The following is an 18,419-nucleotide window of genomic DNA, read 5'->3' as shown; positions in this document are numbered from 1 at the left end:
AAAAAGTATAATTTTCCTATACATAAATATTTTTTTATTTAAATGATGATATATGTGGATACTGCTAATACAATTGAATATTTAAAAAGATAAAACTTATACACAGTTCTAACGTGTTTTTGATTGTTCTTCGATCCAAGTGATATATGTGCCCTAAAATAAATTAACAGTTTGAGACTATATTTTCTATGTCTTTGCAATTCCTTCGTTTATTCTTCCTTACAAGATTTCTGCCGAAAAAGACATCGACTAAAAAGAATTGTTAATATCAAAAACTCATCGACGATAATATGATTTATGTGTTTGACTATTCATATTATAAATAAAGTTAATATGGATAAAATATGAAATGTCAATTAAGGCTAGAAGAAAGAATGAACTAATTATAAAGAAAGAATAAATATATCACCAATTTTTGATTTTATTAATTTTTTGATTATAGAACCCAAACAATAATCTCGCATTACTCAATCTGATGTCTCTAGTGTTTACTCTATTTAGATATGTCTATTGTTGTTCTTTGAAGAGTTTTGGTGCAATTGTAAGGTGGTTTGAAACGACGGTTGTTGATATGTCTGGGTCCTACATGTGTAGCTGCTCAAATACATTGTGGCTTTAACAGTAACATATGGTTGCATTTTTTGAAGTGCTCTTAGAGTCATTGAACTGATTTGTCTCTTGAGTTTCCCTTGTGTTTTCAAATCATATAAATACAAAACTTTTACTTTTTGATACTTTTTGGCATTTTTCTTCTTCTACGAGGTTTCCATGTGTAGTTGGTCTTGTTCAATTTATCTTTGCATTTCTAAGTTTACCCATTTTTGGTTTATTTGTCTTCATGGCCAAGGCGGTGGCCAATGGTAGCTTTCATGATGGTTGAACCATTTTCGTTATCGTGGGGAGATTTGGAGTCTATTTTAGCAATTAGTTTTAGGAGGTGTTTATGTAACTTGTAGCCTTGATTTTCTTTCTGTCACAATGATCATCAAACAAACAACATTTTGTTGCCCTATTTTCTGGCACAATGGTTCTTAGAGACAAGTCATTTCATCGTTCCACTTGAATGGCAGTGAATGGTTTAATTTGATGATCTCGAATTCACTTTTCTTCCTTTGCTTTTTGATGATTTTGCATCTTAAGATACCTAAAAATATAAATTTAAATAAAAGTGTGGTAGGTTTTTAGAATATATTTATCAAATTCAAAATGCATCATTTTTATATTTGCCTTATACCTCAAAATATTTAATATTTATTTTATAATTTAGCTATTAAATATAAATATAAATTATTTAATTTTAATCCGACAATTATCTATATAAACTACTAACATGAATGAATGTAGGGACTGTCAACAGCGATAAATCTAATTCAAATATATGTGTGTATATATATATATAAAAGTGGCATATCCAATAAGATTTTTATTGTGACATATGAGAGCACTATTGGATGAATATTAACCGGTCCAGATGATTTCCATTTTTTTCTACGTTTTCTCTCTCGCGTACGCATTTTTGCGTAATTTTTAAGATTGTTTTGTGCTACCGATCTTTTTAACTATAAAATTTATTTTGACGTGATTTTGATTATTGACTGAAGCATGTCACTAATGGGATTTATGAAGATTTGAGAAGAAAGATTAATTACATCCCATTATGATAGTAGAATAAATTTAGGATATCAAATTGTCTCTCGTGTAAATCATTAGGACTTACGTGGATTCTTGAATGATAAATACGAGATAATTTTATTAATCCAAATATTAAATTAAAAGATTTAGTTGATCAGATCAATTCCATAATTAATATATATATATACATATATATTATGTCGGTCCGTCTTAACAACAAAAATACTTAAAAAATGTACTTTCAACAAACTTAAACTCGATCCTTAGGAAGAGCTAATCAAACTACCTAAAAAGAGAGGGGTTTAGATAGAATTTTGTACGCATATAAATTAAACATTGGCTAGGCTTTGGACTTTGATGGATAAACCTTTGGGAAATTCGACAAAAGGGAGTACAACAGGATGATCATTAACATCGACTAGCTCCCAATTGTAATTGAGAATGATATGGTGAATGAAAATAGCCATTTCAAGTTTTGCTAACTCCATTCCTGCACATAACCTTGGTCCTCCTCCGAATGGCATAAAATTGTTGTTTATGTTCGTGCAATTTTCACTTTTACTCTTGTCCTGCACCTTATTGATAAACAAATAAATAATATAAGATTGATTTGATGAAATAAAAATATCGATGGAAAATAATTTAATGATGTAGATAACTTATGGGTTTCTATTGGGCCTTCACATTATAAACTAGAAAAAGAAAAAAAAAAAAGGCTCAACAACCAAAGATACATGGAGGCTATTTTTCATCTCACATTTTTCAAAAAACTATTTTTAATGATATTTATTTAAAAGTTTCTAAAAGGTGAAAAATTTAATATATTTTTTTATATGATACATTTGAAGTTATAAAAAATTTATTGATGAAATAATAAATTGTAATAATTAATAAATATTTGATATTTAAGATTATAATAAAAGAAACATATTCATATATTTAAATAATATTATAAAACGGTAAATTTATTGTTATTTTTTTATATAAAACTTAGCATATTTAATTCATCTAGAAGAACTCATGGAGTCGAATCCTTAGACTCTACTTTTCTCGTTTACTATCTATCTAAATTTTTTTAATAATTAATCGGGTAAAGTATATCCCATAATATTAATTTTAATATCCAGAACTATAGTATTTATTTTTATATAAATTACTCTTTTACGAAATTTTGATATAAAGATCTTGGTACGTCCACTTTTCCCTCTGTGCATTTTCTAATATAATTCCAAAAGGTAATGTTTATTTATTTTGAAAAATAAACCTGAGAAAAGGAAAAGGACAAGCACAAACGCACGTGCATGTGAGAGGCCCACATACAGACAGCAGGTAGTATTTAATTGAACTGGATGACAGGGCCCTTCCCACACGTGCACAAAAATGGGTCATTAACATCATCATCGCATCAAGTGGGTCCCTCTTTTTACGATATCCTTCTACGCCGATTATGACAGTTCATCTATAACATTTTTTTAAAAAATAAAAAACTTCACTTTTTAAGTTTCGCTTAATTGCATTTTTTAATCATTTATTTTAATAATTTTAATTATTTTTAAATTTTTTAAATTAAAATATAATAAACTGATATTTTCTTTTAGTTCATAATATAACATATTTAAACAATTTAACATATAATATAATGTTAAATAATTAATATATATATAAAATTATTTATTTTTATAATTTATTTAATACATTGTGATGATTCCACAATAATATATTACGAAATTTCAAAAATTTATAAATAAGAGATTAACAATATAAGATTTAAAAATCCAAGAACATTTCTGTAAATTGAAAAAAACAAGGGATTACAATATTTTTTGTTTTATGTTTCATTCTACATAAGCATTTTTGTCAGCGGGTTTATCAAAGATGTACGGCATGTCTACCTCAGGTAGGGGTCTAATTTTAAGCGGCAGCTGAAGGTGCTAAGACCCACAGGTTTATATCCAAGGTTTTAACACGAGGATATTATCAATTTTGAAACAGGATCATAATAATTCAGAAAATAATATTATTAAAATATAGTATTTATTATTAAATGAGATATAAATATAACATTGTAAAATTTAATTAAAAACAAAATTTTATTTTATTATATTTATAGATATTATATTTATGTTTTTTTTTATATTGTATATATTTATAATATAGTTATAATAATAATACTCTCTTTTACTTTTTTTCATAAATAGTATAAAAAATACGCTTAATATACATTTTCAAACTGTACTAATTATTGAGTAAAAATAAGTGTATTAGTTATTTAAATTATTTTTATAAATTCTATTTTATTATGAGTTTGAATTTTTTATTTATTATATTTTAGAAAAATAATATTTTGGAGTCAAAAAGAAAAATAACTCTTATTTTTTAATTTTAAAATATATTTGGAAAAGAAAAATTAAAGTTGACATTCAATATTTTAACTTTTTTAAATGATTTTTCTATTTAGATTTTGGCTTTAATTTATATATACATAGTGTAGTTTTTTACATATACATAATTTAATCATTGTAGGTTTTGGTGGTTATTGCAAAAAAATTAATATCCTACCTTTTTGGATTTGTTTTAACCCTTTAGTATACGAGAAATATTCTGTAATTTAATTTATAGTTCGGTCAAAAAATAAATAAAATTTAATTAATAATTATTTTAATTAAAATTTTGATTTAATTTTTTTAAATAATTTGTCTTTAAATGAAATTTATTAACAGTTTCGAGTTCAATTATTAGGTTTAGATTTTTGTTTCAAGTCCAATTATTAGGTTTAGACTTTTGTTTTTTAATACTAAGACTTAATTAGAGTTTTAATCTCATATTTTTAAAATTTTCAAAATCAATTATTTTATTTTAAAAATAAATAACTTTAAATTTTTTTAAATTTTTTAAATTAAAATATGATAATTTAACATATCATAAATTATGTAGTATTTAATATGACGATATAGAATTTTAAAAAACTCAACTAAGTTTTTGTCACATTCAACAGTACATACCTTAAGAAGACAATAATTGAATGTAAACACCAATTCAAAGTAGTTTGGTGATGGAGACCACTATTTAATTAGTGCTTAAATTGTTTTCGTTCTGTCTAATAAATTTTATAAACCTTGTCTTTATAAAAAAGATGGAAAATAATGATAATGATATTAAGTAAAAGTAAGTGATCACTCACTTGCCATCTCCAAGGATTGAATTGTTGAGGTTGGTCAAAAATTGAAGGATCCAAATGTGACGCTGAAATCACTGGAAGAACTTTCCATCCACATGGAATGTCATAACCTAATTTCAAAACACAACAACACATTTTTCCCTTTTACCATAACAACTTAACAAACCTTTCCCTCTTTCTTTTTCTTCTTTCCATAATAGAAAATTTATTATAAATAGCTATTTATTTACTTACCTTTGTACCGAACATCTTTGATAGCCTTCCTATGAAGAAACCTCACAACATTTCCTAGTCTTAGTGTTTCATTCACAACCTTTTCAAATAAACAGCAATTTTTTTAATAATATTACTTAAATAAGTAATATTATTTGATAGATGAGTCCAAAAAAATATTATTTTATAGAAAAGAAAAAAAAAAGACACAAATTAGAGTATAATAAAATAAAATCTAATTTGTTTATCATATTAATTATATTTTTATATATAATGGACTTACACAACGAGTAAATTCCATTCTTTTATAGTCATCCCAAGTTAATTCAACCTCCCCTGCTTTCTTCTTGGATCTAGCTATTTCTCTGTGCTCTTCCTATTATTTAAAAAAATAAAAAAATAAAATAAAATAATTAGTAGGAGTCAAAACCTTTTTGAGTTAACACATGTTACTTAGAAGAATATTCCACGTGTCATTGTGGCACTAGCTTACCCTTAATTGTTGTATAGCTCGAGGACAACTAGGCAAAAAGTAAATAGCTAGAGATATAGCAACAGATGATGTTTCATGGCCAGCAAAAAGCAAACTCAGAATCAAGTCAAGAATTTGCTCATTGGAAAGATTTGAATGTTTTAGAACCCAATTTAGAAGATCATTTTCTTCCAACTCTTTTTTTCCTTCTTGGCTTCTCTTCATCCTTTCTTCCATTTTCCTCTCTATGAATTTCAATATTGTGTTCCTAGACTGTAAAAGATATAATACAATAAAATTATTATTTATTAGATAAATAAGATCTCTAAATTATTTTACATAAGTTATTTATTAGTTAGTTTATGAATTTCAGTTAAAAGTAAATAGATAATTAAATTCGAAACTTGATTAAAAAGTCATTATTATTACTGTTACCTTTAGTGCCTTGTTGTATGGAGTTCCTGGCAAATTCAAAGGAGCAGATACGACACCATCCATGAAACAGAGATACTCTTTTTTCAATTGTTCTGTTTCATGATTCTCTGGATCCAAACTCATGATTTGTTTCGCCATCAAGTTGAAGGTGAACTGCCATGCATTTAAGATAGAGATACAAATTATATTTTATTTAAATTATCATTTTCCTACTAGAATAATAATAATAATCATAATAATTTGGAAACAAAACAAATTAAGTAAAATATCTTTGGAAAACTGATTAACAAAACTAAAAATATTAACAACCAACAATTTCATTCTTCATTAAAAGTTGCATTTTCCATTTTTAAAAAATTGAAAAGTTATTCTTTTTAAAGTAAAATTTTAATTTTGGAGTTTTTAACAAAGATGAAAGTTGTACTACCTTTTTTGCTTCACCTTGAGCTGAGAATGTAGAGTTATGTTTCCAAGAGCTTAGAACAAAAAGGGTTTGTTTCTCCATGTCTTGCAAAAAATGTGATTTGAGTCTAGCATAGCTCATAAAGTTAACTGCAATATTCCTCATGTTCCTATGGATGTCACCTAATACAACCAACATTGACCATTCCCCAAGTATTCCACTCATGCTTTTAGGATAGCTACACTCAAACAATTTTCCATCGTTTTGTAGTATGAATCTATTCAATTCTGCATCTGCTGATACTATAGCTGGCTCTCCAAACAATTTTGACTTATAAATTGTACCATACCTACACATATAGGACAAGTTTTAATTATTTTTTTCATGAAACATCATAAAATGGGGGGTGCAGATATCAATCAATTAATTAATTAAACTTGTACCTTGCTATGTGATTCTCCATAAATTCTCCTATTGTGATGGCAGAGTAAGGCTTCAAATAACCAAAGGTTTCTCCAATAAAGGGCCACCCCATTTTGCCAGGGGGAAGATTATACCTTGTTTTCTTTCTTATGATGAAAATGAAGATTATAATGAGAGGAAGAATGAAAGAAAGAAAATACAAAATCAAATACTGTGAGTAAGACATGGTGCTAGCTAGATGATTATATTTTTAATTCTTTCTTTTGATTTTTCACTCAAAAAAAACTTGTTGCATGTGAAGTTTTCTAAGAGATGAGAAAAACCAAAGTGTTTTTTTGTTTTTTTTTTTAATGGAAGGAGACAGTGAAATTGTGAAGCCAATAGGGTGCTTTTATAAGCTTCCATTCTGTCTCTAAGCACAAAAGATACAGCAGAAAGTAGAACAATTTGGCGTTACACTTTCTGGTTTTGCTCAATTTGCCTTACACATGCTCTATCACTTAAATCCATTTACTAAAATGAAAGTAATCCATAATGATTTTTTTTTTTTTTGACTAAAATGAGTTATCCAAATTGATTAAGTCAACATTCATGACGGCAGGCATCATATTATATTTATGGTTCAATATAAAAACACAGTCAAACTAATTCTAAAAAGCAAGAAAACTCTCATTAATAGACTTTCCAAGTAGTTCCCTCATGTACATCCATAATTTCAGCCAATTTCAACTTTATTATCTTCCAATTACAATTCAAATGAATAATAATGATAATAATAACAACAACAATTAAAATATACTCATTTAGAAAATTCTTATATAGTAATTTATTATTCAAAATCTCAAATTTATTATGGTCAAATGAAATATATGATATTTTAAAATAAAATAAAATTTTATTCATTATTATATATATTATAAAAGGAAAAAAATTCAAACTAAAAAAAATTTCAATTAAAAAAATTTTCAATTAAAAAAAAATTCAATTAATTTTTTTTTAATTGACAACATCGTGCATTTTTTTTTCTTTTTTTGCATGCATATTTTCTTTTTTTTTTAATATAATTAAACTTCACCATGACATTTCTGGAATTTAGTTTTTAATTTTAAAAAAATTAATTAATTTTTTTGTTTTAATTTTTTATTATATTAGTATTTATTTAAAATTAATTAATTTTTTTGTTTTAATTTTTTATTATATTAGTATTTATTTAATTCATTTGATTTCAATTAACTTTTTTTAGTGGGTAGGACTAGAGGTAGAGACGGCAAAACTGTAGGAAGAATACGTGACTTTAAATTTTCATCATATGCTTGCTCCGGAAAGAATTTGTCCCACAAGTAGAAGACGACAATTTATGTTGTATTAATTATTAATTACAATATATTACTTATTAATTATTATGGTGTATTAATTATTTATGATATATTTATGATATATTATTTATAGGGTATTAATTATTAATTATTTAATGTTGTATTTATAGTGTATTAGTTATTAATTATTTACATATCTATTATTATTTATGGTATGGTGTATTAATTAATATTTATTTATGGTATCAATTAATATTTATGGTATAGACAAAAAATAAATTGGCATTTCATATTTTATCCATATTAACTTTATTTATAATATAAATAGTCAAATACATAAATCATATTCTTGCCGATAAATTTCCGACATTATCAATTCTTTTTAGTCGATGTCTTTTTTGATAGAAATCTTGTAAGGAAAAATAAACAAAGGAATTGCAAAGCCATAGAAAACAGAGTCTCTAATTGTTAATTTATTTTAGGACACATATATCACTTGGATCGAAGAACAATCAAAACACACTTAGAACTGAGTATAAGTTTTATTTTTTTAAATATTCAATTGTATTAGTAGTATCCACATATATCATCCTTTAAATAAAAAAATATTTATGTATAGAAAAATTATAATTTTTGCAATAATGTTGACTTTTCCCTCCCTTTTATCAACACAAAAATTATTAAAACATAAGAGAATTAAATATATTTTTAATCCTTATAAAATTTTGACGTTTTAAATTTAGTTCTTTTAAAAAATTTATTCACTATTTTGATATTATAGGGACTTTTATGAAGGACTAAAAGTATATATTTTTTATTAGAAAAACTTTTTATAATAAAGACTAAACGTGAATAAATTTTTTTAGAGTCTAAAACATTGAGAATTTTTTGTAGCGACTAAAAATAAAATTTTAAAATTTTGTAAGAATAAAAAATTTATTTAACCTAACATAAAAATATAATGCATCAGCACACAAACAAAATGCAGATATATAGTAGTAAAAATATCTATTTATTTTACTCAATAATATTCCTTAAGCTATCTGTCTCATTTTCATTATAGATTTTACATGTGTATATTTGCATAACAGCTTGTTTTTGCTATTTCTAAGTAGTCGTTAATTAGTCATATTGTTTATTCGATTTTTAAACTCTTATTTCCAACTAAACTAAATTAAAAAGAAGCCATGGAAATACCTTATCTAACACATGCAATTGGGGATGCCAATGGGTTAAGTGAACTAAACCTAGATTAATTAATTATTAATTATTTATAGTATATTATTATTTATGGTATAGAGAAAAAATAAATTGGTGTATCGAAAATCTTTCTTAAAAAGTTTTTTGAAAACTGTACCGGAATCTTTTCAATAAAGTTTTCCGGTAGTACAATTTTTTCATTTTGTACTGAGAATCTTTTTAAAAGTTTTCCGGTAAAAACCTTCTGTATCGGAAAACTTAAAAAAAAGATTTTTAGAAATGAAGGAATGACATAGAAAGAGAGTGAGTTAGTGGTGTTGATTTGTTTTATTTATTTATTTTATTATTATTATTATTATTATTATTATTATTATTTTAATGAAGCGGGACGTTTTAGTGTCTTTGAATTCTTTATTTTTTTTCTTCAAAGATACGTTAAATTCCATTATAATTCACTCACACATTTGTGAGATTTTGGGTTCAAACTCGAGACAAAACGTTCAACCTAACAATATCGACATTTATCAGTTAAGTTAAGATTTAAGGATTTGATTTCAAATTTTTAATGATGAACAATTGATCTTATATATGTATTAAAGAAATGAATTAAATGTTTCTATATATTTTATTTTAAATATGATTTATTGTAATATTTTTTATGTTTTCCAATACTATAAAAAGATATATAAAATATGTCTAGACGAATATACTATATAATTACAATATAATATATATTTTAATACTATATAGTTAATATACGACAAAATATTTTGCTGCTATTTATGATAAAAGTGATTACATAATTAAATGTACCACTAAAAATATATATTTCAAATTTTATTTATTCAGTGAACTTTTTTATTTTTGGTATAAACAATGAACTCTTTTTTTTGTTTTGTTTTGTAGCAATATTTTTCTAAACAATCCAAAAATAATTATAAGAAGAGGGCATCCGAAAATAAAAAGTACAAACATGTACGAGGACAACATCCTAAACCAAACATCGTCACAAAGCGATCCCAAAACAAATACATGCATCACCAACAAACACCAAACACATTTCTTGAAGATTAAATTTTTGTATTCTTAAAAATATAATTCTACATTTTTCATATAGTCTAAATGTACGCGAGTAAGATAAAATTGAAATATTGAGTATTGCTTGTTGGTAGTGGCTCAACATCAACTTGAATCACCTTACCATTGGAAGTATCTCTCTCTATAGAACATGAACTGTTCATCAAACACAAGATATCTAGTGATCACAATATTATTTTAAATTGAATCCTATAACTTGTACCCCTTCACATCTTTTGCATAACCGATGAAGACACATTTTTATCAACATCAACTTGAATCACCTTGAGTATTGCTTATTGGTAGTGGCTCAACATCAACTTGAATCACCTTACCGCTGGAAGTAACTCTCTCTATAATAGACACATTTGTTTCAACATGAACTGCTCATCAAATACAACATATCTAGTGATCACCATATTATTTTAAACTGAATCCTATAACTTGAACCCCTTCACATCTTTTGCATAACCAATGAAGACACATTTTTATCAAGTTTATATTTATCTTCACTATGTATACGCACATTAGCTGGAAACCCAAAAATCCTTAAGTTGTCAAGATTAATGGGGTTACTTGTCCATACATCCTTGATAGTGTTTCATAAAGTGTACTAAATCGTTGCAAGTAATAATAAAACGGTAGTACCAAGTGTCAAACTCAAGGATTGCGTTTTACTATCGAATTATATTTAATTACTAAAATTAAACAAAAATTTCCCAAGTTGATTGAAATAATATTTAAAATTAACAACAATAGTAAAATTGATCCTTTATAATAAGAAAAATGTCAGGGATGAGTTTCACTTCGAATCCAACATTGGTGTCTAATTTGATCCTATTTACTGAATTCCTCTATTGAGTTATTATCGAATTCTCTGTATTATTCTTGCCCTAATGTCTTAGTGACATAACCTTTAATTCCAAAGTAACCCCTAATTCCTTAGTGGATTTAAGATTAGAATTAAGCCTTACCGTACAAGAATTCTTTTTTTAAACTATTGCCTTTGCAACTAATTTAATTGGTTTCATGACCTGCATTTATCCCTAGACTACAAATTCATGAATTTCTCATCTCAAGCATTCGTAAAGTCCATTCCCATTTCAAAATACGAATCGTAGAATATTTTAATGTTGATCAAACAATAAAAAAACATTAAGCACAGAGATGAGAAAAATAATTCAATAAACTCATTCATATAAATAGAAACCAAATCAGAAAAATAAGGGTTTCATCTTGTTACATTCATCCCTATCAAATAGGGTTTAGTTACTCATGACAGAGATAGAAAAGATAGAGATTAAAGAAGAATTACAAGTAAGATTCATGAATGACTCTTGATAAAACTGCTCCAATGGTGTTAGAAACAGCCGTCTTTGAGTTATTTGCTAGGGCACAAGTCTCCCCATTTTGAATTCAACAGCGCGCTACGCGCCCCAGGCGCAGGATTTGGGCTCCGCGCGCGCCTAGACAGCGTCAAAAGGGTGGAAATGCTCCCCAGGCGCAGCTATTGCGCTTTAGGTGCACAACTTATTTTGTTTGACGTTTTCTGCATTTGGCTCCTCTTGTGAGTCTGAATTGGGTTCCGGTGTCTTCATGAAGGGTGTAGCTATGAATCTTAGCTTTCATTTGCACTTGGTTTTACTCTAATAGGACATCTACAACTCCAGATATGGCTTAAATACTCCACATAGGTCATGTTGATTTCTCACCAAAATTCAGCACAATTTATACACTTTAGCATTCATTCATCAAGTTCAACTCTCTCTTCACACAATATCACCAAAATTTCTCTCAAATGTTTAGAAAAAGGTTATGAATTTATTGCTCAAATCGTAGAACATGCATCACGCTACCATAGGTTTGAAAAAATTCTAGTTAGCAATCAAAAGGCAGTAAACACATACATTTTTGGAGGACTTTCAGATTATAATGGGGCTTAGGTAAGGGCATGACATTTTGGGATAGTAGGCTTTACTACTTGGAGTTAGGCATACATTTTCAAATTATTCTACCACTTTTTGTTTTTCTTCACCTTTTCATTGTAGAGATTCTCAAACATTCACAAAAGAACTAAGAAGATATTATTTATCAAATTATACAAACTGATTTTTTTCTTTTTTGATTTTTTCTTTTCTTTTTGTGAGTATCACCACCCCAAACTTAAAAAGTTGCTATCCCATGAGCAACCCAAAACTTTGAACTTTACCAAGATGAATTTTTTTTTCCTACCTAACTCCACATAAGGTGATATAATTAAAGTTAGGTTTTGGGCTTGTAATGTGGCTAGTAACCGAAATAAAATGGCAAGGCTCAAAGGGGTTAGAAAAGTATAAAATTTGCATAGGATAGTTAGAAAGGCTAAAACGACCAAACAAAATTATCTTTGTGTATCCGTAAATTACAAGTGATACAAGTCAGAATTAGTGCAAGTTCTGAAGAGATAACACATGTTTGGATAATCACAAAACAAAGAATTAAAGTGTTTATGCTCAAAAGCTCACAACTAGGATAATAAGAAATAGTATGAACTATCTAAATGATGCCAAACATGCCACTACAAAATTTATTTAGTTTTTTTTAAAAAAAAATGGCAAGTGAGACTTTGACAACAAAGGAGTAATCAACAATGCATGCATTAGTGAAACTTATCGAATTGAGCAATGATATGAGCAAAGAAATACAGTTTAATTTTCAAAATCCCAAACAGAAAACTTAAGACTAAATGCAAGGTTTTAATAATTCTTCATTATAATGTACGTTTACACACAATTAGAAAAAAAAAAAATTCAAATAAATAAAAAATAAGATTTCAAAAATAAAAGTTACCTCTACCTATGGGTTGCCTCCCACGAAGCGCTTCTTTAAAGTCATTAGCTTGATGTCTCAACCATTGTTAAGGTTATATGACACAAAGAACACATTGTCTTTCTCATCAATGGTTACATATTTCAAGTGAGGTGACAATTTCTTGAGTTCAACCAGTGGAGTCTGTTTCTTTTTCTTTACATATTCGTCTACATTCCCTTTCAACTCCTCCCATGTAGTGGAGAAACAGGGGGAGTAAGATGGTGATACTTCTAACATGGCTAAAACCACTTTCACCTTTGGATCTTTACTTTCTTTAACAACATCTTGTGGTAGGCATAACACTTTTTCTAATGGTTGAATGGGTCCTTGATATTCAACTTTTTCATCGACTATCGAATTGAAAATCTCAATTCAGTTGCACCCTTCTCTTTCATTTGAATGCTCTATAGCTTTTAAAATATTGCATGTAATTGTTTCCTCATTTACCTTAAAATATTGCATGCCATCCGCCACATCAATCATAGCTCTCCATGTTGTTAAGAATGGTCTCCCCAAGATCAAGGGGATATCATTGTTTTCCTCCATGTCTAGTACCACAAAATCCACTGGAAAAATGAACGTATCTACTTTAACCAACACATCTTCCACCACCCCATATGGGTGTTTCATTGAATGATTCACAAACTGTAACATCAGTTGTGTGTTTTTGACTCTTCCAATGTCTAACCTTTTGTATATGAAAAGGGCACAAGACTTACACTAGCCCCAAGATCACATAGGGCTTTCCCAAAAGTTCTATCCTCAATAGTGCAAGGAATAGAGAAGCTTCCAGAATCCATGAGCTTAGGTGGCAACTTCCTCTGTAGAATAGTACTACACTTTTCAATAAGCATCACTGTTTGACTACCAATTTTTCTTTTCTTTAACAGAATCTCCTTCATGAACTTGGCGTAAGCCGACATTTTCTCTAGAGCTTCTGCAAAAGGAATGTTAATTTGTAATTTTTAAAAAACATCAAGAAACTTACCAAAATGTTGTTCAGTTCTTCCTATATTAATCTTTGAGAGAACAAAAGTCGAATTTCTGGTTTTGGCAATGTCTCCTATTTCTGTATCACATGTTCTTCCTCTTTTTCAAGAGCGATGTGCTCCTCAACTGGTACTTGTTCACTTACCTTGTCATTCCTCATTGTTATTGCATTGACATTATTTCGTGGATTTAGAATTGTGTCACTAGGAAAATTTATGGGCGTTCATTGTGCTATTTGTTGAGCTAGTTGATCCACTTGAGTCTCCAGATTCTTTATTGAGGTTGAGTGATATTTTTGAATGGCTCTTGACTCTTCAATGAAAGAACTTGTGCTTGTTACTGACTTCTCAATAACACTCTCCCAAGCAGCTTTTTGAGGTGGGGCTTGATATGGTTGAGCTCCTTGTTGACCTTGAGATCCACCATGTTGATCTTTCCATGAAAAATTTGGATGATTTCTCCAACCCAGATTGTACGTACTAGAGTAGTGATTATTCTGCTTCCCATTGTTAGCCATAAAGTTCACATATTTTAGTTCTTCTATATCATCTTCATCCAGTGCTTCACAACCTTCATTTTTATGTGATCTCCCACAAAAGTCACAACCAGTATGTTTCAATAATTTGAAATGGGCCACTTGGGGTTGTATATTTAGAGTTGTCATCCCTATCTTTATCTCAGTGGACATGACATCTTCTATCTTTTCGATTTGCTTTCGCAGTTTTTTCAATTTCTGGATCAAATAAAAGTTCAGCTGAAGACTGACCTCGCATACAAGGTTAGAAAAATTATGAGTAATGAACAATTTTAAAATAAAGAAAGATAAATAATTAAGTAGAAATTAAAGAGTTTTAAAACAGAATTTTGTTTTTCAAATTTAAAAATAGAATAAAAGAAAAAAATTTATTGCAGAACAAAAAATTTCAACTAAGTAAATAAATTAAAATTAAATTCAATAGTGATATGACATTCCCCGGCAATGGCGCCAAAAACTTGATAACGTTTCAGCAAGTGTAATCAATCGTTGCAAGTAATAACAAAACTCTAAAATACCGAATGTCGAACTCAATGATTGTGTTTTACTATCGAATTATATTTAATTACTAAAATTGAACAAAAATTTCTCAAGTTGATTGAAATAATATTTAAAATTAACAAGAGTAATAAAATTGATTCTTTATAATAAGAAAAATATCAGGGATGAGTTTCACTTCGAATCCAACCTTGCTGTTTAATTTGATCCTAGTTACTTAATTCCTCTATTGAGTTATTACCGAATTCTCTTTATTATTCTTGCCCTAATATCTTAGTGACAGAACATTTAATTCCATAGTAACCCCTAATTCTTTAGTGGATTTAAGATTATAATTAAGCCTTACCGTACATGAATTCTCTTTTTAAACTATTGCATTTGCAACTAATTTAATTGGTTTCATGACCGACATCTATCCCTAGACTACAAATTCATGAATTTCTCACCTCAAGCATTCGTAAAGTCCACTCTTGTTTCAAAATACAAATCGTAGAACATTTTAATGTTGATCAAGCAATAAAAAACATTAAGCACGTAGATGAGAAAAATAATTCAATAAACTCATTTATATAAATAGAAATCAAATCAAAAAAATAAGGGTTTCATCTTGTTACACTCATCCCTATCAAATAGGGTTTAGTTACTCATGATAGAGATAGAAAAGATAGAGACTAGAGAAGAATTACAAGAAAGGTTCATGAATGATTATTGATAAAACTGCTCCAATGGTGTTAGAAACAGCCGTCTTTGAGTTCTATACTAGGGCACAAGTCTCACCACTTCTCAATAGTAAAAGAGATCCCTAAAAAGTGAGAAAAACATGTTTGTGCTCCTGGTGAGTATGGACAGTGTCAAAAGGGTGGAAATACACCCCAGGCGCAGCTATTGCACTTCAGGCGCACAACTTCTTATGTTTGATGTTTTCTGCATTTGGCTCCTCTTTTGAGTCTGAATTGGGTTCCAGTATCTTCATGAAGGTTGTAGCTATTAATCTTAGCTTTCTTAGCTTTCTTTTGTAGATATGGCTGAAATACTCTACATATGTCATGTTGATTTCTCACCAAAATTCAGCACTACACTAAAACAAAGTAACAAAACAAAACTCCGAAAAATCTCTACTTAATCAAGGAAATAATAACAAATATTTCATTAAATCAAAGAAATAAAATAAAAAAATATATATCAAATAACTCCTTAAATTAACTAATGGTTAAAGATTAATACGACTAAAATCAATGAAAAATATGCATATGATGAAGAGTTATCTATCCTCTACAACTTTCCCTTCCAACGAAGCTCATTGTGACTTGTTAATAAGATAACACACACTAAGTTAATAGCCTCAACCCAGAAATCCTTAGGAAGTCCAACTTTCAACCGAAGACATCATGCTCTTTCAATTAGAGACAAGTTCATTCTTTCTATCACATCATTCGGTTGTGGTGTTTTTCGAACTGAAAATATCTTTGAATACCGTGTTCCGCACAAGATTTTTGAAAATATCTTTGAATGCAGTTCTCTTTGCTCTCATCACTGCTATGCACCCTTGCTAAATTTAAGAATGTTCCTCTCTCCATTAGACCTATATGAGAAACCATGTGCATGTAGAGTACATAGGAAAATCAAATTCTTTCTCAATTCTGACGTATATATGACATTATTCAACGTTTGCATGCCAACCTCGTCCAAGACAATTTTAATATGTCACATTCGAGTGACAAAATATGCTTTATCATCACCTAAATAAACAAAATCAAAACTGTTTGACCTGAATATGGTAAACCAATCCCTTTATGGTGTCAGCTAATAAGAACAATTAAAGTCAAGAATTCACGCTTCTGTGCACTTGCTAGATGAAACACATAATATCTCCTTCACTAACAGAGTCGTCAGTTTAAACCATGTTCTAAACTAGATGAACCGTGTTATTTGTTTGGACAACTCATCCTCCAATGTCTAATCTGTTTACAACTGAAACACTTCATTGTTTTGTTGTTCGTGGACTTAGACCTCTTTTTCCCATAACCTGATTTATCATTGTTCCTCTCACAATCTTGACCTTCTTTTACATATAGACCTTCACATCGTTCCTCTATGTCATGTCTCATGTGAGAGTGAGACTGAAATGCAGCAATAACAACATCCAACTTGATAGAGTATTTCCTGTTTGTAAGATTTGTCACCAGATGATCGAATGAACCTGGTAACGAGCACAACATAATAATAACTTTGTCTTCTTCATTGACCTTCACCCCATAATAATAAATTTGTATTATGTTGAAAGTACTGAAATGTTATTGCAAATTGGATCATTCTGGCATTTTCAACCTATATAATTGTTGCTTCGCAAACAGTTTGTTTGTGAGCGTCTTGCACAAATAATGATTTTCCAATTTCTCCCATACCTCATTTGGAGATGCTAGGTCTACAATATGGAACATCACCTTATACGATACACACAGACAATTCATCCATGCGGCCGTATCCTTCATTTATGTCCAATCGACATCTACTAGGTCTATTAATTTCTCCGCACGAGCACCTTTTGAAGACTTTGTTGTGCCAATAGATCTTTAACCCTTCTTTGTCATGATGAGAAGTTTCCCTTTCTGCTGAACCTTGCAACCTCAAATTTCACACCAGGGTTACTTGTCATATGATATCAACTGTCAGAACAACAACACGATCTTAAAAGAATAAAAATAGAAATTACAAATAGGAACTCAAGATATTTGGTAACGAAGTTCAGCTATGTCTTCGACTATAGAGAAATTGTAGTTTATTTTTATTAGATGAATGGATTAGGGTTTAAGTTGTATTTAAGATTACAACAATAACTCTAAACCATACCGTGGAGAGTTATCGTCCCCGCACCCCTAGCTGACCCCACAACAATATGAAGAAATGTTTGTGTCTTTTTCGTTTGTAACAAAAAAGTTCATGTAAGTTTGTGTCTTTTTCATTTATAACAAATAAATTCATGTCTTTTTATTTACAATCCTTCAATTTAACTTTCACCATTAACTTTTGAAAATATTTTTACTCAATTAATTTTTGAACTTCAGTATTCTTATAATATATTATTTTGCTAATATGAAGTTAACTAATTAAAGTATATAAATCATGATATTTTCAATTTATCATATCAAAAATATGAATTTGTGTTTTATTTTATGCTTATGTTAATATTTGTACAT

At 28.4% G+C, this 18,419-nt stretch overlaps 1 protein-coding gene across 2 annotated transcripts; it reads right to left on the bottom strand.

The window, feature by feature from the left end:
• Nucleotides 1–1,794: 1,794 nt before the first annotated feature.
• Nucleotides 1,795–7,299, bottom strand: LOC101500152 (cholesterol 22-monohydroxylase CYP90B51-like). 2 transcript variants are annotated; one of them, XM_004509240.4, is made up of 8 exons: nt 6,777–7,299; nt 6,358–6,682; nt 5,931–6,083; nt 5,517–5,768; nt 5,307–5,399; nt 5,045–5,123; nt 4,814–4,920; nt 1,795–2,201 (listed from the first exon to the last, which is right to left on the bottom strand). In XM_004509240.4, exons 1-8 carry the CDS (start codon nt 6,980–6,982, stop codon nt 1,962–1,964), a joined length of 1,455 nt encoding a protein of 484 aa, XP_004509297.1. In that variant the 5' UTR covers nt 6,983–7,299; the 3' UTR covers nt 1,795–1,961. The 2 variants fall into 2 exon arrangements, with proteins under 2 accessions (XP_004509297.1, XP_012573703.1); XM_012718249.3 differs by having other exon boundaries at nt 1,795–2,207; nt 6,777–7,295.
• Between the last annotated feature and the right edge of the window lie 11,120 nt (nt 7,300–18,419).

Source organism: Cicer arietinum, chromosome 7, assembly GCF_000331145.2.
Source record: "Cicer arietinum cultivar CDC Frontier isolate Library 1 chromosome 7, Cicar.CDCFrontier_v2.0, whole genome shotgun sequence".
NCBI classification, from domain to species: Eukaryota; Viridiplantae; Streptophyta; class Magnoliopsida; order Fabales; family Fabaceae; genus Cicer; species Cicer arietinum.
The sequence above is the reverse complement of the archived record's forward strand: the minus strand, read 5'-3'. Positions and strand labels throughout refer to the sequence as shown.